Genomic DNA, 27,627 nt, shown 5'->3' on the forward strand with positions numbered 1-27,627 from the left:
AACAGATTTAACACTTTTTAATATTATTTTGAAGTAAACATTTAAAAACATGTATTGCTTTAAATATTAAGAAATATTTCTCTCAGTAAAACGCACCTGTTATTTTCGTTCCCTCTTTGGTCTCAGAAGGCGCTCCAACACCATACTCATTTTCTCCAGAAACGCGGAAGTAGTAAATGGCACCTTCTTGCAAGCCAGTCACTTTGTAGGACAGGCGATGACAATTGTTTGTCACAGTGACCCACGCTTTTTTGCTAGCTTCTCGTTTTTCAATAACATAGTTCCTGACAGGTGCTCCACCATCATTCTCGGGAACATCCCAAGATAACACAGCAGATTCTTTAGTTACGTCTTTTGCTGCAATATTAGATGGTGGGCCTGGAGTATCAAGAACCTTGACAATTAAAGTCAAGGCAGCAGTGTTCAGGATGTTTTGCAATGTTAATGTGTATTTTCCAGAATCGTTTCTTGTTGCTTTTTCAATAGTAAGAGATGTGCAATTATCTGAAGTATCAATGGTTGCTCGTGTACGGAGATCAGTGTCTGGTTTGTTCCATGTTACATTTGGGACTGGTTTGCCTCTGAAAGGAACAGTCATTGTGAATGATTCACCAGCCTTTACAATTAAAGTCTTCCGCATTTCACTGTCGATATCAAAAGCAGGTTCTTCTTCTCTTTCTTTTGCCATCTGAGGTTCCGAGACATCACTTGGTTCACTGACACCAATTTTGTTAATGGATTTCACTCTAAAGATGTACTCAGAGCCTGATACTAATCCGGTTATGGTGTATTCTGTGCCTCTTAAGTTCTGAATCACGGTTGTCCAGTCAGTTTCATCAGTTTTCTTGTATTCAACTGTGTATCCTGTTACTGGAGCACCTCCATCAAACAGCGGCTTTGTCCACCCAATTGTGATGTTTGACCTTGTAGAATCCATAATCTTAGGTTTAGATGGGGGAGATGGCAAGAAGATTGGATCCTCTGCCCGAATCAATGGTGTGGTTTCACTTGGAAGGCTGAGGCCAGCAGCATTTTCTGCATAAACCCGGAATTCGTATTCACATCCTTCACGGAGACCAGATGATTTCACTCTTAAATCATAAACTGGCTTTTTGTTTACACGAATCCATCTTAGGCTAGTTTTCTCACGCCTTTCAATTACATAGCCAGAGATCTCATTGCCTCCGTCAGACTCAGGTCTTGCCCAGCACAGAGTTATCGAGTCTTTGCTCACACTGGTGATCTCTAAAGATGTGGGTGGACTTGGAACTGTAAATGGGTCTAGGGCTTTGACAGCAACACTTTCTAGAGGCTCACCAGTGCCATATTTGTTAACTCCCATCACTCTGAAAATATACTCATTACCCTTCAGTAGTTTTGTCACTTTACAGGATGTTGTTCTAAGCTCTCCTTCACAAAGTGTCCATGCAATTCTGCTGGTTTCACGTTTTTCTACAATATAATAATCAATATCTGCACCACCATTTTCTTGAGGGGGTCCCCATGATAAATGGCACTTTTCAGCAGTAAGGCCATTTATTTCTAATGGGCCTGCAGGTGGGCCAGGTCTATCAAGTACTTTGCAATTGATTGCCAAAGATCTTGTTCCTGCAACATTTTGTAATGTTAGTACATACTGTCCTGAATCACCTCGGATACAGTCCTTAATGGTTATTGCAGTAGTGTGATCTGTTGAGGCTATTTCAACTCTAGCTTTTCCTTCAAGCTCCTTGCCATCCTTTGTCCATGAAATCACTGGTATTGGCCGTCCTGCAATATCAGCATTGACTTTAAACACTTCTCCAGCTTTCACAACTACAACATCCCTGAATTTGGCATCCATCATAATTCTTGGAGCCTCTACATCATCTTTTACAGTCACAGGTCCAGTTGATTCAGATGGTTGACTGAAGAGTCCAGCAGCGTTCTTTGCAATCACACGGAATTCATATCGCTGGTCTTCTGTAAGTCCACCTACGTCAAAGTATGTTTCTTGCACATTAGTAAAATTACACTTTAGCCAACGACCATCCGGTATCTCTCTGCGTTCAATAATATATCCTGTTACTTTAGCTCCACCATCATATTCTGGTTTAGTCCATTTCAGTGAGACACATGTTCTTGTAATATTAGTAACTTCTGGTTGACCAGGAGGATCACATGGATCTCTTGCAGCAACTGGTTCACATGATTTACTGCATTTGCCTATTCCGGCAATGTTTTCAGCATACACACGGTATTCATACAGCAGTCCTTCATCAAGACCTGTAACTTTCATTTGCGTATCAGGTATAAGGCTCTTGTTGACTTTTGTCCAAAGAATGCTGCTTCTTTCTTTACGCTCTAAGTGATATCCTAGTACTCTGCTACCTCCATCATTAACTGGTACCTGCCAAGTTACAATCATGAAAGCTTTAGTTGCGTGTGCCACATGAGGAGTTCCAGGTGGTCCTGGAGGTTTAAATGGATACTCTGCCACAACAGAAGGAGAATTAACGTAAGTGCTTTTCCCATAGCGGTTTTCTGCACAAATACGGAACTGATATTCAGAGCCAGTGGTGAGTCGAGATACTTTAATTGATGTTCTTGCAACTGCTGCAGATACTACATCCCATGTTGTTGTGCTAGTTTCTCGCTTCTCCACAATGTAATTGCTAATATGGCACCCACCATCATATGCTGGAGGTTTCCAAGACAGAGTTACACTATCAGCACTAACTTCATCAATATGCACATCAGTTGGTGGTCCTGGTCTGTCAAGGACAACCACAGTTAAAGAAGCTGTTGTTGATCCAGCAGTATTTGAAAGATGTAATTCATAATGTCCCAAATCTTCATTTGAAGCTTCCTTGATGGACAGTGAAGTTGAAGTCTTTGATGTCTGAATATTTACCCTAGTCGTCTCTTTTAAGGCATTCCCATCCTTCTTCCAGCTAACAGTTGGAAGAGGTCGCCCTCTGAATGGCACATCAATCTTAAGATCATCTCCAGCTTTCACAGTGAATGTGTTGAAAAGGAGCTCAGCAGATGGCTGGATTTCAATATCTTTTGCAATGACTGGGACACCAAGTTCTCTTGGATCACTTTTTCCTTTTTCATTAACAGCAATCACTCTGAAACTGTACTCTTCTCCCATACTTAAGCCTGTTATTGTTGCTTCTAATGTTTTCACCTGTGTACACGCACTCCATTTTATACTTCCTTTACTTTGCATTTCTACTATGTAACCAGTAATTTTACTGCCACCGTCGTTCTCTGGCTTTTCCCATTTAATTGAAGCAGAGCTGCGAGTCACATCAACAAGAACGACCTTTGCAGGTGGAGAAGGTGGTTCAGAAACCTTAATTGGGTCAGGTGTTTCTGCTGGTAAGCCAACCCCATATTCATTTACAGCTAGAACACGGAAGTAATAATTACATCCTTCTTGTAGTTGAGTAATTTTGAAGGAATTCTTAGTGCAGTTGTTTGTAATTGTGGCATATGCCTTTCTTGTGGATTCTCGCTTTTCAACTACATAGTTGGTAATTTTAGCTCCACCATCAATAAGTGGCGGTTCCCAGGCTAATGTTACAAAATCTTTCTTCACTTCTCTAATTGTCAGGTTTATAGGTGCACTAGGTGTATCAAGCACTCTGACATTAACAAAAGCTGATTTTTTGCCACTGTTGTTCTCTAAAGTAAGATTGTATCTACCACTATCAAATCTATTCACATTGTCAATGACCAGCATTGTATAGGAACTGGTGACTTCAATCTGAGCTCGCTCACTAATTGTTCCTTCTGCTTTCTCCCATTTAACTTCAGGTTCTGGTCTTCCTTTGATGGTGACAAAGAGGCGTAATGTGCCACTAGCACGTACAGTGACTACTTTTCTGAGATCTGCATCAAGTTCAATTTCAGGAGGTTCAATCTTGTCTGCTGCTATGACTGTACCCGGTATAACAGCAGGTTCTCCTACTCCTTCTGAGTTGATGGCACAGATGCGGAAGTTATATTCCTGGTTCTCTTTAAGTTTTGTTACAGTGAACTGTTTTGCTTGTAGGCCTGTTGGTGGGGTGCAAGTAGTCCATTCATCAGCAGCAGCTTCTTTCACTTCTACTACATATCCCTTAACTGGAGAACCGCCATCATAGATGGGCTTACTCCAGGCAAGGGAAACTGATGACCTGGAAGTGTCTGTAACCTTTGGATTGCTTGGCGGACCTGGTGGATATAATACATCACAAGCACGATAGAAAATTGATGGCTCACTTGGTTCCCCTACCCCTGCAGCATTTTCAGCAGAAACTCTAAATTCATAGAAATGCCCGTCTGTAAGACCTGTTACTCTGAATCGCAAGTCTGTCAGCCTTTTCTTATTGCATTTGGTCCACCGGATACCATCTTTGTCTCGTTTTTCAAGTATGTAACCTTCAATTTCAGCTCCCCCATTGTCTTCTGGGCGACCCCATGTTACCACCATAGAATCTTTTGTGATTGCTGAAACTTCAGGTGTTGAAGGAGGACCAGGGGGTTTGTATGGATTACGAGCTACAATTGGCTCAGATTCCAAAGGTTCTCCGGTTCCATATTTGTTCACTGCCATTATACGGAAAATGTACTCATTGCCAGCAAGGAGTCTGGTTACTTTGTGGTTAAGAGCCTGCACGTCTGTTGCTACTTGTGTCCATGAAAGCCTGCTTGTCTCTCTCTTCTCAATGATATAATGTGAAATACTAGAACCACCATCATGTAAAGGTGGAGCCCATGCCAAGTAGCATTTTTCTGCAGTGACACCTGTAACCTTCAAAGGTCCTTCTGGAGGTCCTGGCCTGTCAAGCACTTTTACAGTGATTGGTATAGATTTTGTGCCACCAACATTTCTGAGGTTAAGAGTATAGTGACCTCCATCTACTCTTATACAGTCTTTGACAGTAAGAGTTGTTTTCTGAATGGTTGACTTAATTTCCATTCTTGCAGTTGCTTCTTCAAGGTCTTTACCATCTTTTGACCATGTAATGTCAGGAATAGGTTTGCCGTGGATATCAGCTTCAAGGACAAAGGTTTCTCCAGCATGAACAACAATGACATCTTTGTATTTAGGATCCAGTGAAGCCCCTGGTGCTTCAATTTCATCTCTGGCAGTAATGGGCCCTGTGCTTTCAGATGGTTCACTCAAGCAACCTGCTGCATTTCTTGCAATTACTCTGAATTCATATCGTTGGTCTTCAACAAGACCACTTACTGTAAATTCTGTTTCCAACACATTTGTAAAGCTGGCTTTCATCCAGCGGCCATCCGGTAGTTCTTTCTTTTCTACAATATAACCAGTTATTTTGCTTCCACCATCATATTCTGGTTTTTTCCACTTCAGCGTGATATTATGTCTTGTAACAACAATGGCCTCTGGGCGTCCAGGTGGGTCACAAGGATCTCGGGCAACATACAATTCTGATACTTTACTGACTTTGCCAACGCCAACAATATTTTCAGCAGAAACTCTGAACTCGTATTCAAGACCTTCTTCAAGGCCATCTGTTTTATATTTGGTGTCTGCAATGAGTGACTTGTTCTGTTTTGTCCAAAGAATGCTGTTCTTATCTTTACGTTCAAGATGGTAGCCAAGAACTTTGCTTCCTCCATCATTAACTGGCTCATGCCATTGTACAATCATGTGGTCCTTGGAAGCTGCTGTTACAAATGGGGTTCCAGGCGGCCCAGGCACCTTGTAGGGGTATTGCACAACAACTGGTTTAGAATCCAAAGGAGAACTCTTCCCATATCTGTTTTCAGCAGAAATCCTGAACTGGTATTCAGAACCTGTTTTAAGCTTTGTTGCTTTGATAGTAGTTCTTGCAACAGTTGCTGACACAATGCTCCACGTGGTAGTGCTTGTGTCACGCTTTTCTACTATATAGTTGCTTATCTGACAGCCACCAGTATAATCAGGTGGATCCCATGATAAAACAACAAAGTCTGCACTAACTTCGTCAAAGCGGACAGGTCCTCGTGGTGGGCCAGGCTTTTCCAGTACAATTATGCTCAGGTGCTCTGTTGCTGTACCTGCTGTGTTTGTTGCTGTTACTTGATATTTACCGAAGTCCTCCTTGTTGCTTTCTTTAATATGTAAAATAGTTGATGTTGATGTATCCTGAATATGTAATCTGGTTGTCTGTTTCAGTGGCTGCTCATCTTTTGTCCAAGTAATAGTAGGTTTGGGTCTACCTATAAATGGTACTTCTACCTTCAGATCTTCTCCAGCCTGTACACTGTATGTATTAAACATCAGTTTGAAACTTGGCTCAATTGTCAAGTCTTTAGCTATCACAGGTATTCCAAGTGCTCTGGGATCACTTTTGCCTTTTTCATTGTAGGCAATCACATGAAATTGATATTCCTGTCCTGGACTCAAACCAGACACAACTGCATTGCATGTTTTGGTCTCACTAACAACACTCCATTTTTCTGTTCCTTTAGGCAGCATTTCAACAATGTATCCCAAAATTCTGCTACCTCCATCATGTTCAGGTTTTTCCCATGTAAGTGATGCACTTCTCTGAGTCACGTCAGTGAGTGTTACTTTCCCAGGAGGCAGAGGCGGCTCTGAGGCTTTGACAGCATCCGTGGTTTCAGCAGGGAAAACAATTTCAAACTCATTTTCAGCCATAACTCTGAAGTAATAAATTGCTCCTTCTGTAAGATTTTCAACTTTAAAACTTGTCTTGCCACACTTAGCACTTACATTTGCAAATGCCTTCCTGGTTGACTCACGCTTGTCTATTACATAGTTCTTTACTTTTGCACCACCATCAATAATGGGCGGTTCCCAAGATAATACAGCAGAATCCTTCTTTATATCCTTTACTGCTAAGTTTTGTGGTGGTCCTGGTGTGTCCAAGACTTTTACTGTAACAAATGCAGATTTAGAACCACTGCTGTTCTCCAGCTTAAGAATGTACTTTCCAGCATCATTTCTATCACAGTTGTCAATAGAAAGTTGTGTGTAGTTTATGCCTTTATCAATCAGAACTTTTTCTGTGAATTCACCTTCTTCTCGAGACCACATGATGTCAGGTGTTGGTCGTCCCCTGAATGGTATGTGAATCCTAGCAGTCCCGCCAGCTCTAACCACTATCCCTTTCCTTAACTCTGAGTCAATATCAAGTTCTGGAGCTTCAAGTTTGTCTTCTGGTTTAATAGTGCCAGGTACTGATGCAGCCTCTCCTACACCAACCTTGTTGAGTGCACACACTCGTAGTTTATATTCTTGATGTTCAGTAAGCTTTTTGATTTCAAATCGAGTGGCACGTACACCTGTCTGTGGAGTAACAAGTGACCATTCATCTTCATCTGCTTTACAGATTTCTACAAGGTATCCCTGGATTTCACAACCACCATCATAAATAGGTTTACTCCAACCAAGTGTAACCGAACTTTTGGTGGTATCCACAACATGGGCATTTGTAGGTGGACCAGGCTTGAACATGGGGTCACAAGCTTTAAAGTAAGGAGAAACTTGGCTTGGCTCACCCACTCCGGCAGCATTTTCAGCAGAAATTCTGAATTCATATTCATGATCCTCTGTTAAACCTGTAACTCTTAATCGCAAATCTGTAATTCGACGTTTATTGCATTTTATCCATCTGATGCCTGCTCGGTCTCTCTTTTCTACGATGTAACCTATGATTTCACTACCTCCATCACTATCTGGCCGGCTCCAGCAGACAGTCATAGAATCCTTTGTGATGTTGGTAATTTCCAAGGCCTTTGGTGGTCCAGGAACCACAAATGGATTTTTCATCATTACTGGCACAGATTCTAATGGCTCACCAACCCCATATTTGTTAACTGCCATAATACGGAAAACATACTCATTTCCTTCCAAGAGTTTTGTTACTTTCAACATTGTAGGTAAAACCTCTGAAGCAACAACAGTCCATGCTAAGCGACTAGTTTCTCTCTTCTCTACAATGTAATGAGAAATATCACTGCCACCATCATGAAGAGGAGGAGCCCATGCCAACGAACATTTTTCAGCTGTAACTCCTGTCACTTGGACTGGGCCCTCTGGAGGTCCTGGCCTGTCCAGGACTTTTACATTTACTGGTACTGTCTTTGTTCCTGCAACATTAGAGGCTTCTAAAATGTACTGTCCACCATCAACTCTAATAGCATCTTTTACAATTATTAATGCACTGAAATCTGTGTTCTTTATTTCGTATCTAGCAGTTTCCTCAAGCTCTTTATCTCCTTTGTACCACTTAATGGTTGGTAGTGGCTTCCCATGAACATCAGCCTCAAGTCTGAATGTTTCACCAGCATTTACAACAATTGTGTCTTTGTACTTTGGATCCATTGAAATTCGCGGAAGTTCAACTTCATCCCTTGCTGTTATTGGTCCTGTACTGTCAGAAGGTTTGCTTATTGTACCTGCGGCGTTCTTTGCAATTACTCTAAATTCATATCTTTGGTCCTCAGTAAGCCCTGTTACAGTGAACTGAGTTTCAATGATATTTGTGAAGCTAGCTTTCATCCAGCGACCATCCGGTAAGTCACGTTTCTCTACAATATAACCAGTAATCTTACTTCCACCATCATACTCTGGTTTGGTCCACTGCAGAGTAATAGAGCTTCTTTTTATGACTATAGCTTCAGGGCGACCTGGAGGATCACATGGGTCGCGAGCTACATAGCACTCAGAAACTTTACTTGTTTTGCCTACACCAACAATATTTTCTGCAGAAACTCTAAATTCATATTCAATTCCTTCTTCAAGGTTAGTTGTCTTAAAACTTGTATCCTGAATAATAGTCTTGTTTACTTTAGCCCATAAAATGCTGTTTTTCTCCTTTCTCTCAAGATGGTAGCCCAACACTCTACTGCCACCATCATTTATTGGTTCATGCCACTGTACGACCATGGAGTCTTTTGTAATCGTGGTCACAAATGGTGTGCCAGGAGGTCCTGGTTCCTTGTAGGGGTACTGTGCTACAACTGGCGCAGATTCCAATGCAAAACTCTGCCCATACCTGTTCTCAGCAAATATTCTGAACTGGTATTCTGAACCAGTTTTCAGTTTAGTCACCTTCAGTGTAGTTCTTGCAACAGTAGCTGAAACTGTTTCCCATACTGTGGTTGTTGTATCTCTCTTGTGAACAACATAGTTGGTGATTTGGCAGCCACCTGTGTATGCTGGGGGATTCCATGATAAGGTAATACTTTCTGCACTTACTTCATCAAACTTCACAGGTCCGACCGGAGGGTCAGGTTTGTCTAGAGTTATAATTTCAACAGAGGCAGACTTTTGCCCAACAACATTAGCCACAGTGATTTCATAAGTGCCACTGTCCTCTTTGCTAGTTTCTTTAATATTCAATACAGTGAGATCAGTCAAATTGCTAACATTGACTCTTGTCGTCTGCCTTAGTGGCTGGCCATCTTTCACCCAGGTAACAGTTGGTTTAGGTCGACCTGCAATTGGTACTTCTACTTTCAGATCTTGTCCCACTTGGATACTATAACTGTGAAAAGCAGGCCTTACATCAGGTTCAATCACCAGGTCTTTGGCAACTATTGGAACTGCAAGCGCTCTAGGATCACTCTTCCCCTTTTCATTTACAGCCATTACTCTAAAAAGATATTCTTCCCCTTGAGTTAGGTTAGTAATAACTGCTTCAAGTGTTTTTACGCGAGCACACTCCGACCATTTCTCAGTACCCTTTGATTGCATTTCAACAATGTATTGTATGATTTTGCTGCCGCCATCATGTTCAGGTTTTGCCCAGCTTAGCGAGACACTGTTTCTCGTGACATCATCCACTGTTATTTTCCCAGGAGGCTGTGGAACTTCAGCGACTTTAATAGGGTCACTGGTTTCTGCAGGGAGGCCAATTCCATATTCATTCTCAGCAGAGATTCTAAAGAAGTAATAGCAACCCTCCTGAAGTTGATCTACTTTCCATGAAGTCTTGTGGCAGTTTGTTACGACAGCTGCATATGCCTTTCTTGTTGCTTCACGCTTTTCAATAATGTAATTCTTTATTTTTGCTCCACCATCCAAGAGAGGAGGCTCCCATGAAAGTGAAACAGAGTCTTTAGTGATCTCTGTGATTTTTAAATTAACAGGTGCGCTTGGGGTATCCAGTACTCTTACACTGACAAAGGCAGACTTTGTTCCACTGCTGTTTTCTAAAGTCAGAGTATACTTTCCCGTATCAAATCTGTTAACATTGTCTAGAACAAGGGAAGTAAAGCTGCTAGTGATATCAATAATAGCTGTCTCTCTAATCTCACCATCCATTTTACCCCACTTGACATCAGGTGTTGGACGACCTCTGATGGGAACAAACAGTCTTAAGGAACCTCCTGCCCTCACATTTACAACCTTCCTTAATTCCATGTCAAGGTCAAGGTCTGGTGCCTCCATCTTTTCTTCCACAATAACAGAACCAGGAACATCTGCATGCTCTCCAACTCCTGCTTTATTAACTGCACATATGCGGAATTTGTATTCATGTTTTTCCACCAATTTTTCTACTTCCATGTGAGTATTCTTAATTCCAGTTGGAGGGGTACAAATTGCCCATTCACCGTCACTTACATCACATTTTTCCACAATGTATCCCTGAATTTCAGAGCCACCATCATAGATAGGTTTACCCCATGAAAGGAAAACTGAAGATCTTGTAACATCCACAACTTTAGGATTATTGGGTGGACCTGGCTTGTAAATAGGATCACATGCTTTGTAGTAAGTGGAAGGTGGGCTTGGTTCACTAAGACCAGCAGCATTTTCAGCTGAAACTCTGTACTCATAATCATGATTTTCTATAAGCCCAGTCACTCTGTATCGCAGTTCACTTATCAGGTGTTTGTTACATCTTGTCCAGCGAATACCTTCCTTGTCTCGTTTTTCAAGGACGTAGCCTAGGATTTCACTACCGCCATCGGAGGCTGGCCTTTCCCATACAACTATCATAGAGTCCTTGGTAATGGCTGTGACTTCTGGTGCCTTTGGTGGAAGTGGCACTACAAATGGGTTCTTTGCGAGTACTGGTTCAGACTCAAGAGGTTCACCAACACCATATTTATTTACCGCCATGATGCGGAAAACGTATTCATTTCCTTCTAAAAGTTTCGTAACTTTGCAATTTAGGGTTTGCACATTTGAATCAATGACTGTCCACACCAAGCGACTGGTTTCCCTTTTTTCTACAACGTAGTGCGAAATATCACTACCACCATCTTGTAGTGGAGGTTTCCATGACAGCATGCATTTTTCAGCAGTAACACCTGTAATCTCAACAGGTCCTTCTGGTGGTCCAGGTCTATCAAGAACTTTGACATTAACAGGAACTTTCTTTTCACCTGCAACGTTCTTTGCCAGTAGTACATACTGACCACTGTCAATTCTAATGGCTTCCTTCACACTAAGGCTTGTTGCAAAATCGGTACTTTTTATTTCCATACGAGTAGTGTTTGTCAGCTCACGATCACCTTTTAACCACTGAATGGAAGGTATTGGTTTGCCATGAACATCAGCGTCAAGCTTGAATGACTCACCAGCGTGCACTACAATAGTGTCTTTGTATTTTGGATCCATACTTATATGAGGTGGTTCTACTTCATCTCTTGCCGTAATTGCTCCTGAGCTCTCAGATGGTTCACTGAAAACACCTGCAGCGTTTCGTGCTATAACACGGAACTCATACCTCTGGTTTTCCACTAGACCAGTTACTTCAAATTGGGTATCAATGACATTTGTAAAGCTTGCTTTCATCCAACGACCATCAGGTAGCTCTTTCTTTTCAACAACATAGCCTGTGATCTTACTTCCACCATCATATATGGGTTTCTTCCACTGAAGTGTTACTGAGCTTCTTGTGACAATTATAGGTTCTGGACGACCTGGAGGGTCACATGGGTCATGTGCAGTATAGCATTCAGATGCTCTACTTGCCTTTCCAATGCCCACTATGTTTTCTGCATAAACTCTGAACTCATATTCAAGACCTTCCTCAAGGCCAGTTGACTTAAATTTGGTATCTGGAATAGGTGTTTTATTCAGTTTAGCCCACAGAATGCTGTTTCTTTCTTTGCGCTCCAAGTGATACCCAATGATCTTGCTACCACCATCATTGACTGGTTCATTCCACTGTACCACCATGCTGTCTTTTGAGACATTTGTTACAAAAGGCGTTCCAGGTGGACCAGGAACTTTAAATGGGTATTGGGCTAAGATTGGCTCTGAAGTGAGATAGGTACTCTTCCCATATCTGTTCTCAGCTGCGATTCTGAACTGATATTCACTGCCAGTCTTTAATCGACATGCCTTTATAGTTGTTCTTGCAACAGTAGCTGACACAATCTGCCAAGTGGTGGTAGAAGTGTCTCTCTTTTCTACAATGTAATTATTGATAGAGCTACCACCATCATACTTGGGCGGTTCCCAGGAAATGCTAATACTATCTGCTGTCACTTCATCTACTTTTACTGGACCAGTTGGAGGTCCTGGTTTGTCAAGGACAACAATATTTAGGGTCTCAGTTGCTTCACCTGCAGAGTTTGTAAGTTTAACTAAATATGTCCCCACATCTTCTCTGCATGCTTCTTTTATTGTTAACACTGTGTTATTTTCTGAACTTTCTGCATTTACTCTTGTAGTCTGCTTCAATGCCACATTATCTTTATGCCAAAACACTGCTGGTTTGGGTCGGCCAACAAAAGGAACATCAACCTTTAAGTCCTCTCCTGCTAGTACGCTGAAAGTGGTAAACAGGAGTTTGAAAGCTGGTGGAATCACAAGATCTTTTGCAACAACTGGTATGCCCAGCTGGCGAGGATCACTGATACCTTTCTCATTCTGAGCTGAAACACGGAAGGTGTATTCTTCACCTTGGATCAATCCTGTGATAGTGGCTTCAGTAACTTTTACTGTAGCACAGGTTGACCACTTTTCACTGCCTTTGCTTTGCATTTCTACAATGTAGCCAAGAATCCTGCTACCACCATCATGCTCAGGTTTTTCCCAAGATAAGGATACGCTGTTTCTTGTCACATCCAACAAAGTTATTTTCCCTGGTGGAAGTGGTCTTTCTGATACTTTCACAGATTCTGAAGTTTCAACTGGAAGGCCTATTCCATACTCATTTTCAGCTAGGACTCTGAAGTAGTAGTTGCAGCCTTCCTGCAGTGAATCGACTTTCCAGCTGGTCTTGTGGCAATTGGCATTAACAGTTGAATAAGCTTTTCTTGTTGATTCACGCTTTTCAACAATGTAATTTTTTATTTTAGAGCCACCATCTATGAGAGGAGGCTCCCATGTGAGGGTAACTGATGATTTTGTAACTTCTTTTATTTTCAAATCTTGAGGTGCTCCTGGGGTATCAAGGACTCTGACATTCACAAATGCTGACTTACTACCTGAACTGTTTTCAATTGTCAGTATGTATTTGCCACTATCAAATCTATTCACGTTTTCAACAATAAGTAGAGTATAAGAGCTTGTTGATTCAATGTTCGCTCTATCCAAAGATTCCCCGTGTTCTCTTGTCCATTTTACTTCAGGTGCTGGTCTTCCTTTGATTGGGACAAAGAGCCTTAGAGTACAGCAGGCTCTAATAGTGACAACTTTACGTAGTTCTGCATCAAGTTCAATCTCTGGAGGTAGCATTCTTTCTTCAGCTTTTGGAGTCCCAGGAACAAGAGCAGGTTCTCCAAGACCTTCAGAGTTCATAGCATATATCCGTATTTTATACTCTTGATTTTCTTTCAGGTCAGTGATGGTAAAAGAAGTGGCCTTTAGACCTACTGGTGGAGTTACAATCTTCCACTCATCTTCTTCCGGTAGTGCAATCTCAACCATGTAACCTGTGATCTCTGAACCACCATCATATATTGGCTTGTTCCATGCTATTGTAATTGAGGACTTGCTGCTATCCAAAACACGAGGATTACCTGGGGGACCAGGCTTAAATACAGTATCACAGGCTTTATAGAATGGACTGGTTGGGCTTGGCTCACTGACTCCAGCAGCATTTTCAGCCATGACTCTATATTCATATTCATGGCCTTCTGTCAGTCCAGACACTTTGTAACGTAAGTCAGTAACAACCCGTTTGTTACATTTCACCCACCGTAGACCAGCCCTGTCTCGACGCTCCACAATGTAGTTAGTTATTGGGCTCCCACCATCAGAATCAGGATGGCCCCAACAGACAACCATAGAATCTTTTGTAATTGCTGTAACTTCAGGTGTTTTAGGTGGATCAGGTGGCACATATGGATTTACTGCAAGAACGGGCTCCGATTCCAGAGGCTCACCAACTCCATATTTATTAACAGCCATAACACGGAACACATACTCGTTGCCCTTCAACAGCTTAGTAACCTTCAGTTTCGTTAATGGAACTTCTGTGGCTACAGCTGTCCATGCCAATCTACTGGTTTCACGTTTTTCAACCACGTAATGGTCAATCTTTGCTCCTCCATCATCCAATGGAGGTAGCCATGACAGCACACATTTTTCAGCAGTGACTTCAGATACAGCCAAAGGCCCTTCTGGGGGACCAGGTCTATCAAGAACTTTAACATTGAAGATATGCTTGGCAAAGCCTCCAGGATTTGTTGCAGTAAGTGTATAGGCACCGCCATCTCTTCTTGAAGAATCTTTATTGATAAGAACAGTAGAGAAATCTGCTATTTTTATTTCTAATTTTGCTGTGTCTTCAAGTTCTTTCTCTCCTTTTGTCCATGTCATAGTTGGTGGAGGGCGACCTGAAACATCAGCCTCAAGTCTGAAAACTTCACCTGCTTTCAGCACTAAGGTGTCTTTGTATTTAGCATCTACCCTTATCTTTGGTGCTTCAATATCATCTCTACAAGTTATTGCATCTGATGGCTCAGAGGGCTGACTAACAGCCCCACCAGCATTCCTAGCAATCACACGGAATTCATAGGCAGCATCTTCTGTTAAACCACTTACAGTGAATTCAGTCTCTAGTATATTGCTGAAATTCGCCTTCAGCCAGCGGCCATTAGGAAGGTCTCTTTTCTCAACAGTGTAGCCTGTTATCTTAAAACCTCCATTATATTCTGGTTTAGTCCACTTCAGTGTAACTGCATGTCTTGTAATGTTCAGAGGTATCGGCTTACCAGGTGGATCTATTGGGTCTAGGGCAAACGCAGGCTCAGATGGCTTGCTTGGCTTACTCTTCCCAGCCAGATTTTCTGCTATAACACGGAATTCATATGCAATGCCATCAGTAAGTCCAGTTGATTTAAAGATACTGCCTGGTACCAGCATTTTACTTACAGTCTGCCAAAGAATGCTATTTCGTTCTTTTCTTTCAACATGATATCCCAGAATTGGGCTTCCACCATCAGTAACTGGCTCATTCCAGCTAATGGTCATGGTTTCTTTGGTGACTGCAATCACCTGAGGAGTGCCAGGAGGCCCAGGTACCTTAAATGGGTAGTTGGCAACTACAGACTGTGAAGTAATGGCTGGACCAATTCCATATCTGTTTTGAGCTTTAACACGGAACTGATACTCAACTCCAGTAGTAAGACGAGTGGCTTTAAATGTAGTACGTATCACTGTAGTTGCCAATTCAGTCCATGTGGTACTGTCAGTCTGACGCATTTCTACAACATAGTTACTTATTGGCACACCACCATCATTCAAAGGAGGCTCCCATGAGAATGTTAGGAAGTCAGATGAAATTTCATCAAATTTGATTGGTCCAGTAGGAGGTCCAGGTATATCATGAACCTGAACTGTGATTACTTCACTAACTTCTCCAACAATATTTCTAGCTGACAGTGGATATTGACCACTGTCACTTCGTTTACATTCATTGATGGTTAGTATGGTTGCAGTTGCAGTATTTTCATAATTTATCCTTTGTGTTTGCTTAAGTATCTGGTCTTCTTTCTTCCACGTCACAGTAGGCCTGGGACGACCAAGCACAGGGATTTCAATCTTGATATTGTCACCAGCTTTGGCAATGACTGTTTTCTGGTAGATACCACGGAGGTCAAACTCTGGTAGCATCGTTTGCTCCTTGATAATAACTGGCCTGCTTTCTCTTGGGGCACTTCTTCCAGCACTGTTAACTGCCATAACCTGGAAAGTATACTCTTCATTCTCAGTTAGATTCTTTACTACACAGTCCAATGTTTTTACAGTGGTGATGTGTGCCCACTGGTTTGTTCCTTTTCTCTGTGCTTCAATTACATACCCAGTGATCTTGCTGCCACCGTCATGTTCTGGTTTTGGCCATGCCAGGCTAACTGAGTTCCGTGTTACATCCATAATGTTAAGGCTCTCAGGTGGGGATGGTGCCTCAGAAGCTCTAACTGGTTCTGCAGTTTCAGCTGGTTCACCAATACCGTACTCATTTTCAGCCAGCACTCTGAAATAGTATTCACACCCCTCAGCCAAATTAGGAATCCTGAAGGAACACTTCTGGCAGTTGGTTGTGACTGTTGAATATGCTTTCCGAGTCGATTCACGTTTCTCGACAATATAGTTTGTTATACGCGAACCGCCATCTATCAGAGGCATATCCCACTGGAGGGTGATGCTGTCTTTGGTTATTTCTCTAGGCTTAAGGTTTATTGGTGGACCTGGTGTATCCAAGACTTTTACATTTACAAAGCCAGTCTTCTTACCAGCAGCATTTTCAAGAGTCATTATGTATTTTCCTGCATCGTATCTGGTGCACTCTGTGACAATCAAGAGTGTAAAAGAGTCTGTATTTTCAATACTGGCACGTCCTTTGAGTGAAACATCATCTTTTGTCCATGTAACTTCTGGAGTTGGACGTCCTTTAATTGGCACAAAAATCCGAATAGTTAACCCTGCCCTAACAACAAGTGTTCTTCTTAGCTCAGCATCTAATTCAAAGTCGGGAATCTCTTCCCGGTCTTTGATTTCTACACTTGGAATTATTGCTGGTTCACCAACACCTGCAGCATTCATGGCAAAGATTCTGAAATTGTATTTGGCTCCTGTCTGCAGATGAGCAACAACAAACTGAGTGATTCTTAAAGCAGTCCCTGTCGTGTCTTTTACCCATTCTTCTTCTCCTTCCTTTTGATGCTCTACTATATAGCCAATGATGTCAAGACCACCGTCATAGTGAGGTTTGCCCCAGGCTAAAGATGCACTTGTCTTTGTAGTATCAGTCACTCTTGGATTTGCAGGTGGACCTGGTGGGTCTGAAAAGTGAGGAAAAGATAAAACATTACATTACAGAGGAAGTCACTCTTAACACTGTCTGAATGTGCTCCCCATCCATCGCCAAAAAGGCACGATACTAACATGCAACATCCTTGCATACGACTGAGTTTGAAGCATCACTTGGTGGTCCAACTCCTGCTCTGTTCTCTGCACTGACACGAAATTCATATTCATTTCCTTCCAGGAGACCAGTTACTTTGCATCTAAGATCTGAAACTGGTTTCTTTGTTGCTCTGACCCATCTTAAGCCTTTCTTTTCTCTTCGCTCCACATAGTAACCCGTGATTTCACTTCCACCATCATCTACCGGCCTTTTCCAGGTAACTGTGACAGTATTTTTAGTCACATTCGTTACTTCTGGTTTTCCAGGAGGGCCTGGGGGACCTGATAAGGAAGAAAAAAATTACAGTTAAAACAAAAATCAAGCCTTCAGAGATTAATAAAAACACACTGGAACTTCTTAGCTTGTTCTACATACCAAATCTATCCACCATTTTAACTGGTTCTGATTGTACTGGTTCACCCTTGCCATACTGATTTACTGCTGAGACACGGAAAACATACTCATTTCCTTGAATGAGCTTGCTAACAACATGCCTACAGCTTTCAATATTTTCAGCAACCAATGTCCAGAGAAGTCGACTAGTTTCTCTCTTTTCAAGAACATATGATTTGACTGGTGATCCACCATCTTCTGCAGGAGGTGTCCATGTAAGAGTAGCTTTTTCTGCTGAAACATTGCTGATTTCAATAGGCCCCGGAGGTCCTGGAACATCCAAAACTTTCACATGTATGCTTTCCTGCTTAGTGCCAAAAGGATTGGTTGCAGTGATTGTGTATTCTCCAGAATCTTTTCTGGCTGCATATTTGACAGTTAGCGTAGAAGAAGTTGGTGTGGTTTCAATGTGCACAAGCTCTGAAGGTCTAAAATCTTTTCCAGCTTTTGACCATGCTGAAGTTGGAGGTGGTTTGCCACGGATACTAATAGCAGACACTGTAATGGTGTCTCCTGCTTTTACTGTTAGACCTTCCTTCAAAGTAGGATCAATAACAATAGTTGGTGCCTCTGTGAAAACAAACAAACCCCCCCCAATTGTTACCACAAGAACATGGCAGGGGGGTGGGGAAGAGGATTTGATATTAATTATTCAAATAAAATTTGACATTTTTAATGCCACCTACATACCATACTCATCCTTGCATATTATGGTTCCTGTGGATTCAGATGGAGGACTGATAGCTCCAGCAGTGTTCTTTGCTCTAATTCTGAACTCATATTTGGAGCCTTCAGTGAGGTCAGTTACAGTAAATGCACAGTCTGGAACATTCACATGATTAGCTTTTGTCCAAGTCTTTGAGGGTAAATCACGCTTTTCAACAATATAGCCAGTTAACTTATGTCCACCATCGTATTTTGGTTCTGTCCAAATGAGTGTTACTGAGTTCCGAGTTACATTGATAACTTCAGGTTTCCCAGGAGGATCTAGAAGAAAAAATAATCAATAGTGATCAAACAAAAGTTATTTCAAATTTCAGAATTCCCCTTTTTATTCTCCTGGTGACTTACCAATAGGATCAAGTGCCACAACTGGTTCAGATGGCAGACTTGGTTTACCTACTCCAGCCATATTGATTGCCATTACTCTGAATTCATATTCCAGACCTTCAGTCAACCCTGTCACTCTGAATTCTTTCATTCTTATTGGCGTTTTGTTTGCTCTCTTCCACAGAAGGCTATTTCTTTCTTTGACTTCAATGTGATAACCTAGAAGATAAATGGTGAGATTAAAATATGGGAGGTCTTCTAGAAATTTTAATTTCTCATAGCATTGTGAACCATCATACTGCCTGTATGGCATGTCACATAGGCATTGTGCAAGAGGACTTGTGCACTTGAAAACCAGATTAAGAAATGGATGTGGACATACATTACAGATGTATGTCATTGCAATGACGAGGTATTAGTAAATACAATTAGCAAAAAAACTAATTCGCAAAGCATCTAACTAGTAAAACCAACCTAACTAGCAAAAAAAGCTAATTAGCAAAAAAACCCAAACTCACCACCACATATAGGTGAGTTTGTTTTTCTTTCTTTAGATATTTTGGCTCTGTGCAAATATATTGTTTCTCAGCTAGTCTTTTCCTGACTTTTAAGTTAAATTTATAAAAAAATTCATTATAAAGAGTAGGAAGTAAAACAGTGAAATCAATCAATCAATCAATCTAAAGCATAAACACCTGATAGCTTTATAGTACCCTTTGGGAGAGAAAGAACTATTAAGAAGTGAAATAATAGGAAAGATTTTAGAGATATACCTGTGATTGGTGAGCCTCCAGTTCTTCTGGGATCAGTCCAAGTCAGAGCTACAGATTCATGCCGAACAGCAACAATGTTGGGAGGTGGAGGAGCATCTGGCACATCTAAATAATTAAAAAAAAATGCAGTAATATAAAAAATAAACATCACCCCTAAAACATTTTTTTTCAATTTTGAAAATTATAATGGATACTTACCAAAAGGATGTTTTGCAATGACAGGGTCAGATTTAAGACCTTCACCTATTCCATATTTATTTTCAGCCCTGATCCTGAATGTATATTCATTTCCTTCATGGAGTCTTGTAACTCTAAATGTGGTTTTCTGGACTGCAGAGGCACAAGTGACCCACTTATTGTTTACATTATCTCTCTTCTCTAGGACATAGTTAGTGATTTCTGAACCACCATCATCTTTTGGAGGGCCCCACTTCAAGGTTATGGCATCGGCTGTGACTTCTTCAAATTTTACTGGACCTGTTGGTATGCCAGGTTTGCCAACAACTTTCACAGAAATAGTGCCTTCCTTGCTGCCAACAACATTTTTCAGAGTTATTGTGTATTTTCCAGCATCAGCTTTCTGGCAGTCATGTACTACAAGCGTGGTGTTAACTGCTGTAGATTCAAATGCAACTCTTCCACTCTCAGTAAGTGCCTGGTCTTCACCTTTCTTCCAAGTTACGGCTGGGACAGGCTTGCCTTTAATTGGGATTTTAAGACGGAAATTGCTACCTTCTTTAGCTATATAGCACAAATCAGGTAGATCTCTTAAATCAAGATCAGGTGCCACTATAAAAATAAAAGAAACGATTATTCAACTATGCATAAACTCTGTGATAAAATTAAGATGCTGTTTTAAAGACATCTGATTTGTATGTATGCATACTAATGGTAGTAAGCATAAAATAAATGTAATTTGGGTAAGTGAAGCATTGAATTAATGATCTTAAATTGCTTCTTACCAACATCATCTCTTGCCACAATTGTGAGCTCTGTTGGAGTTCCATATCCAGCATCATTTTGGGCTCTCACTCTGAAAGTGTATTCTTGTCCTTCTTTTAGGTCTCTCATTGAAAAATGGAGGTTCTTTGCCCGCATGACTTCTTGCCATTTATCTTCACCAATCAGGACCTCTACAACATATGCAAAAATACGGCTTCCACCATCACTGATTGGTTTTTTCCATACTAAATTACATGATGATTTTGTTACAGCTGAAGCTTTTAGATCCACAACTGGCCCAGGTGTTTCTAGAGGGAAGAAAAGCATAGTCAGTGTCCATTCAAGCTGCAAATAAAAATGATTTGAATACCAAAATAAGCAAAATGGATTAATTTTTCATACCAGAAGCTTTAACAGCATCACGAGTTTCACAGGGGTCACCAATACCGTATTCATTTTCAGCAAAAACCCTGAAGAAGTAAGATTTGCCTTCTTCTAAGTTAGTTATCCTGCAGCTTGTCTTTGGACATTCTGTTGTTACTGTGGACCACGACTTTCTTTCTGCATCACGTTTTTCAACAACATAATTTGTGATTGGACTGCCACCATCTATTAGTGGAGGTTCCCATGTAATGAAGGCAGAATCCTTAGATGCTTCCTTTACAATCAGGTTAATTGGAGGGCCTGGGGTATCTAGAGAAACACAACAACCCCATATTTGATTTAGTAAACAAAATACAAAAAATTATCAAATAAAAAGTTAACAAATATATTATAATGGGGAACTTACCAAGTACTTTTACAACAATGGTGTATGCTTTTTTCCCACAGCTGTTCTCCAGACTGAGGACATATTTTCCAGCATCATATTTGTTTACATTTTCACAACGCAGGAAGGTATCAAAATCAGTTGACTTGATGTCTAATCCTTGTCTATCTCTTAGGTTGGCACCCACTTTAGACCACGTAATCTTTGGAGGTGGACGTCCTCTTACTGGTACATAAAGTCTCATTGTGACTCCAGCACGCAACACAAGGACTTTCCTTAGTTCTGCATCAAGTTCTCCTTCAGGAGGAACTGTGTGTTTAACAAAAGACATACAATTAAAACATAATCTTTAAGATTATCACTAAAGCTGCTGTGATGAAAAGTTTCTCTACTGGCATTTAACTAGATCAACCAACTTGTTCTCATGCCTGTGACGATATTAGTGAGTTAGGGTCCTGACTCCCATTTCATGATCATTTGCAAACTTGGCATTTTTTTGCACTGATTTCACTTCCTTTTTTTCTGCATTTTCCACCATTTACATTACTTATCATACGAAGAGGTCTCCTAGTTACTCTAGAACTCAAAGGAGCTTCAAAGTCTCCTGGAATGTACTGCATATCATGAACCAAGTCAATTCTGTGAAGCAATGCTTTTGTACATACAACAAAATGCATACAGAAGCCAGAATGGCTCTTAAGGAATGTCATACAATTAAATAGTGTGCCACGCAGACGCTTAGAGTAGTAATCTTGGCTTTAAAATTATTTAGAGGACATGAAGAAGGGAAGTGATTGTGCCCCTGTACTCAGCACTGGTGAGGCCGCACCTCAAATACTGTGTTCAGTTTTGACCCCCTCATTACAAGAAGGACACTGAGGTGCTTGAGTGTGTCCAAAGAAGGCCAATGAAGCCGGTGAGGGTTCTGGAGAACAAGTTTTATGAGGAGCAGCTGGGGGAACTGGGATTATTTAGTCTGGAGAAGAGGAGGCTGAGGGGAGGTTGTAGTGAGGTGGGTGTTGGTCTCTTCTCCCAAGTAACTAGTGATATCACGAGAGGAAATGGCCTGAAGTTGCCCCACGGGACGTTTAGACTGGGTATTAGGAAAAATTTCTTCACCAAGACAGTGGTCAGGCATTGGAACAGGCTGCCCAGGGAAGTGGTGGAGTCACTATCACTGGAGGTTTAGTGGGCATGGTGGTGTTGGGTTGACAGTTGGACTTGATGATCTTAGAGTTCCTTTGCAACCTTAATGACTCTACGGTTCTAAGACGACTGGAAGTTTTAAGAATATAAGAGAAATCTGAAAAGTCTACTTTTAGGATTAGAGAAAGAAAAAATTCTTGAAGACCCAAAACAGGAGGCAGAAGAGTGTCTAGCATACAAATGAAAAGAGCAGACACCAGTCAGATTCTGCTCAGTTCCTAACTGCCCTACTGTCTTCCAAATTAGCCCCTTGTAGCCTACATTTTTGAGAAATGACTCGTTCCAAATTAATCTGCTTCTGTGATCTGTGACAAACCCTGTCTTTGGAACCCATCCCATGAATTAAAGCAAAAGTCAGCAAGGTAACTTGTTTTCAGTGAACATACTTAAAATGTCTTTGGCAGTGTGTTTATCAGGAACATCACTTGGATCACTGTATCCAATCTTATTGACAGCATAAACGCGGAACTGGTACTCTGTATCTTCTATCAGCCCTGTTACCACAAATCGCGTAGCCTGTAAGTTCTTGGGTAGATTGCATCTGACCCAGTTGTCTGTGTCAGCTCTTTTTGCTTCCACTAGATAACCAATAATAGGGCTTCCTCCATCATATGCTGGTTTGCTCCATGACAGGCTTATCGAATTACGAGTGGTATCAACCACTTTTGGGAAAGCAGGTGGCCCAGGAGGATCTGAGAATTAAAATAACATAAAATTATCATACCAACTGCTGTGCAAAAGGATTTGGAAATAACCATGGAAAATATCTGAGACTTTTAGCTTACATTGAGGATCACGAGCATACACTGCTTTAGATGGTGCACTAGGCTTGCCAGGTCCAGCCTTATTCAACGCTATCACCCGGAACTCATATTCTGTTCCTTCTTGGAGTCCAGTAGCCTTAACAGTTCTTTCAATGACAGGCTTTCTGGTTACCTTTGTCCAGTTAAGAGCCTTAGTTTCACGCTTCTCAAGTATATAACCAGTTATTGGGGATCCACCATCACTAGCTGGTGGCTTCCAGCTAACAGTCATAAAGTCTTTCGTTACATTGCTAATTATCGGTGGATCACAGGGTCCAGGTACATCTGTGAAGATTTATTTGAAAGTTATGTTCACATTCATAAGTGCACACAAAAAAACAGTGACTAAGGAAGCTATCCCACAAAGCACTTACCATATGGATTCTTAGCAACTGCTGGTTCAGTCAAGATAGGGTCTCCAACACCATATTTGTTTTCAGCACATATGCGGAACTGATACTCATGTCCTTCTATTAGTTTCTCCACTGTGCAGCTTGTAATGGGTACGTTGGCACTGACTTGGGCCCAGTTTGGTCTGCTTGTTTCACGCTTGTCTACAATGTAGTTAGTAATTTCTGAACCTCCATCTTCCAGAGGAGGCTCCCAAGAAAGCATTGCACGATCTGCATACATATGTTTGATTTTAACGGAGGCCGGTGGACCAGGCTTATCTAGAAGAATTAACATTGCATTGTTATGGCTCTATCTCTTACTATATCATTTAACTATAAAGGTTTTTATTAACAGACAGTCTTTAGCTTACCAAGTACTTTAAGCTTAATGGTTGCTGACTTTGATCCGCTTGCATTTTCAGCAGTAATAGTATAGTCTCCTGTTTGCTTCCTGTTAACACTGAATAACTCAACGGTAGCAAGATTTCTCTTAGTGGTGATCTTAACACCTTCAGATGTCTTCAAAACTTCTCCTTCTTTCTTCCAGGTGATTGTTGGCATCGGCTTGCCATATACATTCGCCTCCAGACGCACATTAGTTCCAGCTTTTACTGTAAGTTGTGATTGCATGGACAGATCCAACTCTATTCTGGGGGGAACTGAAAGGAAAGAGCCCAAGAGTTAATCAATCCAATAAGAGATAAACATCTTGTTCTTCACATGAGTGACAGTTCAATATGCACAGATTCTTATCAGAGATTTCTTACCATTTTCTGGATGAATGGTCACTGGATCAGAAGGTTCTGAAGGTCGGCTGATGTTAACTGCTGTCTTGGCAATTGCTCTAAATTGATATTGTGCATTTTCTTCCAAATCAGTAGCAGTGTACTCTTCTAGGGGTATTTGATGTGGAGTTGTATTGCACCGAACCCACTTATCACCTGGTAATTTGCACGCTTCAACAAAGTAGCCAATAAGTTTGCTACCACCATCATGCTTTGGTCTTGTCCATATCAGTGATACAGTACTCTTAGTGACATCAATAACTTCAGGTTTTCCAGGTGGATCTAAGGAAAATAAGATCATGTTATAGTCTGCTTTGCCAAAAAAGCTAACATACTAAAAAATGGCTTTAATAATGCTGGATCCTATTTACAGCATACCCACACAGAGCACTCACGGTAAACATGAAAATATAAACATAAGGGCAAATTGAAGATCATAAAAGGAGTTGCAGATGTATTGAAAATGACCATTAAAACAAATGTTGCAAATTATTAGTATGTTTGACTTACCAACTGGTGCTCTTGCTGTGACAAACTCAGTTGGTTTACTAGGTTTACTTGCTCCAGCTCTGTTCAATGCATAAATTCTGAAAGTATACTCAAGACCTTCAATGAGCCCCACACAAGGATATTCTGTGGAGCGCACAGCTGTGTCGTTAGCTTTCACCCATAGCAAACTGTTCCTTTCTTTGCGCTCAATGAGATAACCAGTGATTGGACTGCCTCCATCACTATCTGGTCTATCCCAGGCAACAAAAATGCAGTCCTTATTGACCTTGGTAATACGTGCATTCTTTGGTTCACTAGGAACATCTAGAAAGAAATACAAAGATTGATATCAATCACACGCTTTCTTATTAGGAGGACTGAAGAAAAAAAAAAAAAAAAAAAAGAGAAATGCTGCTATCAAAACATGACATACCAAATGGGAATCTTGCAATCATCTTGCCAGAAGTAAGCGGCTCAGAAATCCCAAAACGATTTTCAGCACGAACGCGGAATATATACTCTTCCCCAGGAATCAGTTTTCCAATTCTGCAGCTTGTCTTTGTGACAGAAGCTAAAGCCGTTACCCAGTCTCCTCGGCTTACATCACATTTCTCAACTACATAGTTTGTAATGTTACTGCCACCATCTTCGAGAGGTATATGCCATGCAAGAGTGCAAGCATCAGCGTCTATTTCAGAAATATCAAATGGAGGCTGTGGTGGGCCTGGTTTATCTGCACAAAAAAGTATATTAAGAAAAAAGGGATGAAAGAAAATGGCAACCACTGGAATATACTAAACCTAGTTTTGTATAAAGCTGGGTTTAAAAATAATCAAATGGAACATACCCATGACTATCACTCTGATTTTCTGACTATCAGTACCAGAGCTATTTTCTGCAGTAAGAGTGTAAAAGTCAGAATCTTTTCTAGTCACATCCTTAATGATAAGAACAGAAGACTTTTCTGCTTTATGCACAGCAAGGCGACTGGATGTAATTACATCTTGATCTCCTTTCAACCATTTACAGACTGGCTGAGGTTTCCCATATACGTGAGCTTCAATTCTCAGTTTCTTTCCAGCTTTAATGTGAATGTGATCAGGCATCAGGATCTTAGGTGGGACTGGAAAAAAAAAAAAAATCACGTACAGACATATAAATTTAACTTCTGTGACAAATTAATTTACTTTTCCTTATGTTTTTGTGTGAAAGTTCTCAGCTTCTCTCTCAAGTGGAATCAACAGTAGGAATGACTTGATAATTTTTAATTTAGGTTCCACTTATGGACAACTAGAGATTCTGCAGTGGGCAATATCCATTCCATTCTTGCTTTTACTTTCTTGTACAGTTCATAAGAGAGTATCTTTGAGTTTGGATTGCCTTCTCACGTTTATGTAGAGACCTGTGTACTATTAATGCATGACTCATAATTACACTTTGTATCTCAAACTTGTCGTTGCTAACTTTTGCTTACTTTTTACAAGACAGACATGAAGGAGGAGAAAAGAAAGACTGAAGTTATCACTGAATTAAACCCATTTCCACAGTCAATCTTTTTATACCCTTGAATTATTCTTCAGGTAGAGCCCCTTCTACTTCTTTTGCACAAAATCTTTCTGATTTCTCCCAAAAGAAACCTGGCAGTATGTTTGGTGTACTTTTCTTCCTGCCATTGGCTAGTTTTCATTCTCTTTTGTTCCTCTACCTCTCTCTTCCTCTTTCCATTTCACAAATGAAGAAGGATCTTCTCATCTGCCCCTTACCCCTACATCCTCCTGTGCCTCAGGGACCCTGCCATGTTATTAGGCCAACCTGTCCTCCCTGCCTGTAGCTTTACATTCTCAACCAACTCTACAATATAAAAAACTTGTTTTCTCCTATTTTAAAACAGCTCCCACTTTTGGCACCATTTATCTCTCAAACTACCACTCTGACTCTTTCTCTCTTTCATTTTAAGTTCATTGAAGGTATTTATTATTTCTCCTTAGTTTCTATCTTCTGGTTTCCACTGAAACCATACCTGCAATATTCTTTAATAATTCTGAATTAGTGGTCAACTCTCATCCTTTCTGACCTGTTGAAATATTCAATACAGTTAACCATAATCCTCCAGATGACTTCATAAAGCATATGTCTTTCTAGGACTCACTCAAACTAGAATTCTTGCTCATTTCATTATCAAAGCAGACTAGTGCAGATTATTGCAACATAGGTGGTATTTAAATTATTACTTACTGAGTTGTTCTTTAATTTCAAATACTCCTTCAGTTTCCCTTGGCAAACTTACTCCTACAGCATTTCTAGCTGCCACTCTAAACTTGTACTTCTTTCCCTCTTTCAGACCAGCTACAACAATGGAGAGATCTTTAACAACTGAATATTCTGTCCAGCGATCTGCTGGTTGGTCATCTTCTTTGTAGCTAACAATGTAACCATCAACTTTAGACCCTCCATCACGCAGCGGTGGCAGCCAGCCTAAAGTAGCACTATTCTTTGTAATTTCAGTAACTTCAAGTTTTCTTGGTGGATCAGGTTCACCTTTCAGGGGAAAAAAAAAGAAACACATTAAACACTGAATTTTCAAGGTTTTCTGACTATCGAATACTTGTTGAATTATTGGATGTCATCCACGCTAACTCAACAAGGACAATATAGAAAAATTCTTAAGAACTGGAAAGGTACTATATTCGTAGATTGT

General features: G+C 40.8%; 1 protein-coding gene across 1 annotated transcript in view; it reads right to left on the reverse strand.

Annotated features, from left to right (window-relative positions):
* The window catches only part of TTN (titin), a 244,575-nt gene that overhangs the window by 28,098 nt on the left and 188,850 nt on the right, over positions 1–27,627 (reverse strand). Inside the window, exons 203-221 of the mRNA XM_010283656.1 lie at positions 27,165–27,467; positions 25,777–26,052; positions 25,363–25,662; positions 24,951–25,253; positions 24,423–24,722; positions 24,027–24,314; positions 23,638–23,934; positions 23,246–23,548; positions 22,847–23,152; positions 21,276–21,563; positions 20,888–21,178; positions 20,506–20,793; positions 19,742–20,332; positions 19,544–19,648; positions 18,792–18,989; positions 18,411–18,707; positions 17,703–18,290; positions 17,306–17,608; positions 97–17,202 (exon numbers count right to left, since the gene is read on the reverse strand). Coding sequence (XP_010281958.1) covers positions 97–17,202; positions 17,306–17,608; positions 17,703–18,290; positions 18,411–18,707; positions 18,792–18,989; positions 19,544–19,648; positions 19,742–20,332; positions 20,506–20,793; positions 20,888–21,178; positions 21,276–21,563; positions 22,847–23,152; positions 23,246–23,548; positions 23,638–23,934; positions 24,027–24,314; positions 24,423–24,722; positions 24,951–25,253; positions 25,363–25,662; positions 25,777–26,052; positions 27,165–27,467 — 22,731 coding nt within the window. The remainder of the gene's footprint in view (positions 1–96; positions 17,203–17,305; positions 17,609–17,702; positions 18,291–18,410; positions 18,708–18,791; positions 18,990–19,543; positions 19,649–19,741; positions 20,333–20,505; positions 20,794–20,887; positions 21,179–21,275; positions 21,564–22,846; positions 23,153–23,245; positions 23,549–23,637; positions 23,935–24,026; positions 24,315–24,422; positions 24,723–24,950; positions 25,254–25,362; positions 25,663–25,776; positions 26,053–27,164; positions 27,468–27,627) is intronic.

Source organism: Phaethon lepturus, unplaced genomic scaffold (genome assembly GCF_000687285.1).
Source record: "Phaethon lepturus isolate BGI_N335 unplaced genomic scaffold, ASM68728v1 scaffold15120, whole genome shotgun sequence".
Lineage (NCBI taxonomy): Eukaryota > Metazoa > Chordata > Aves > Phaethontiformes > Phaethontidae > Phaethon > Phaethon lepturus.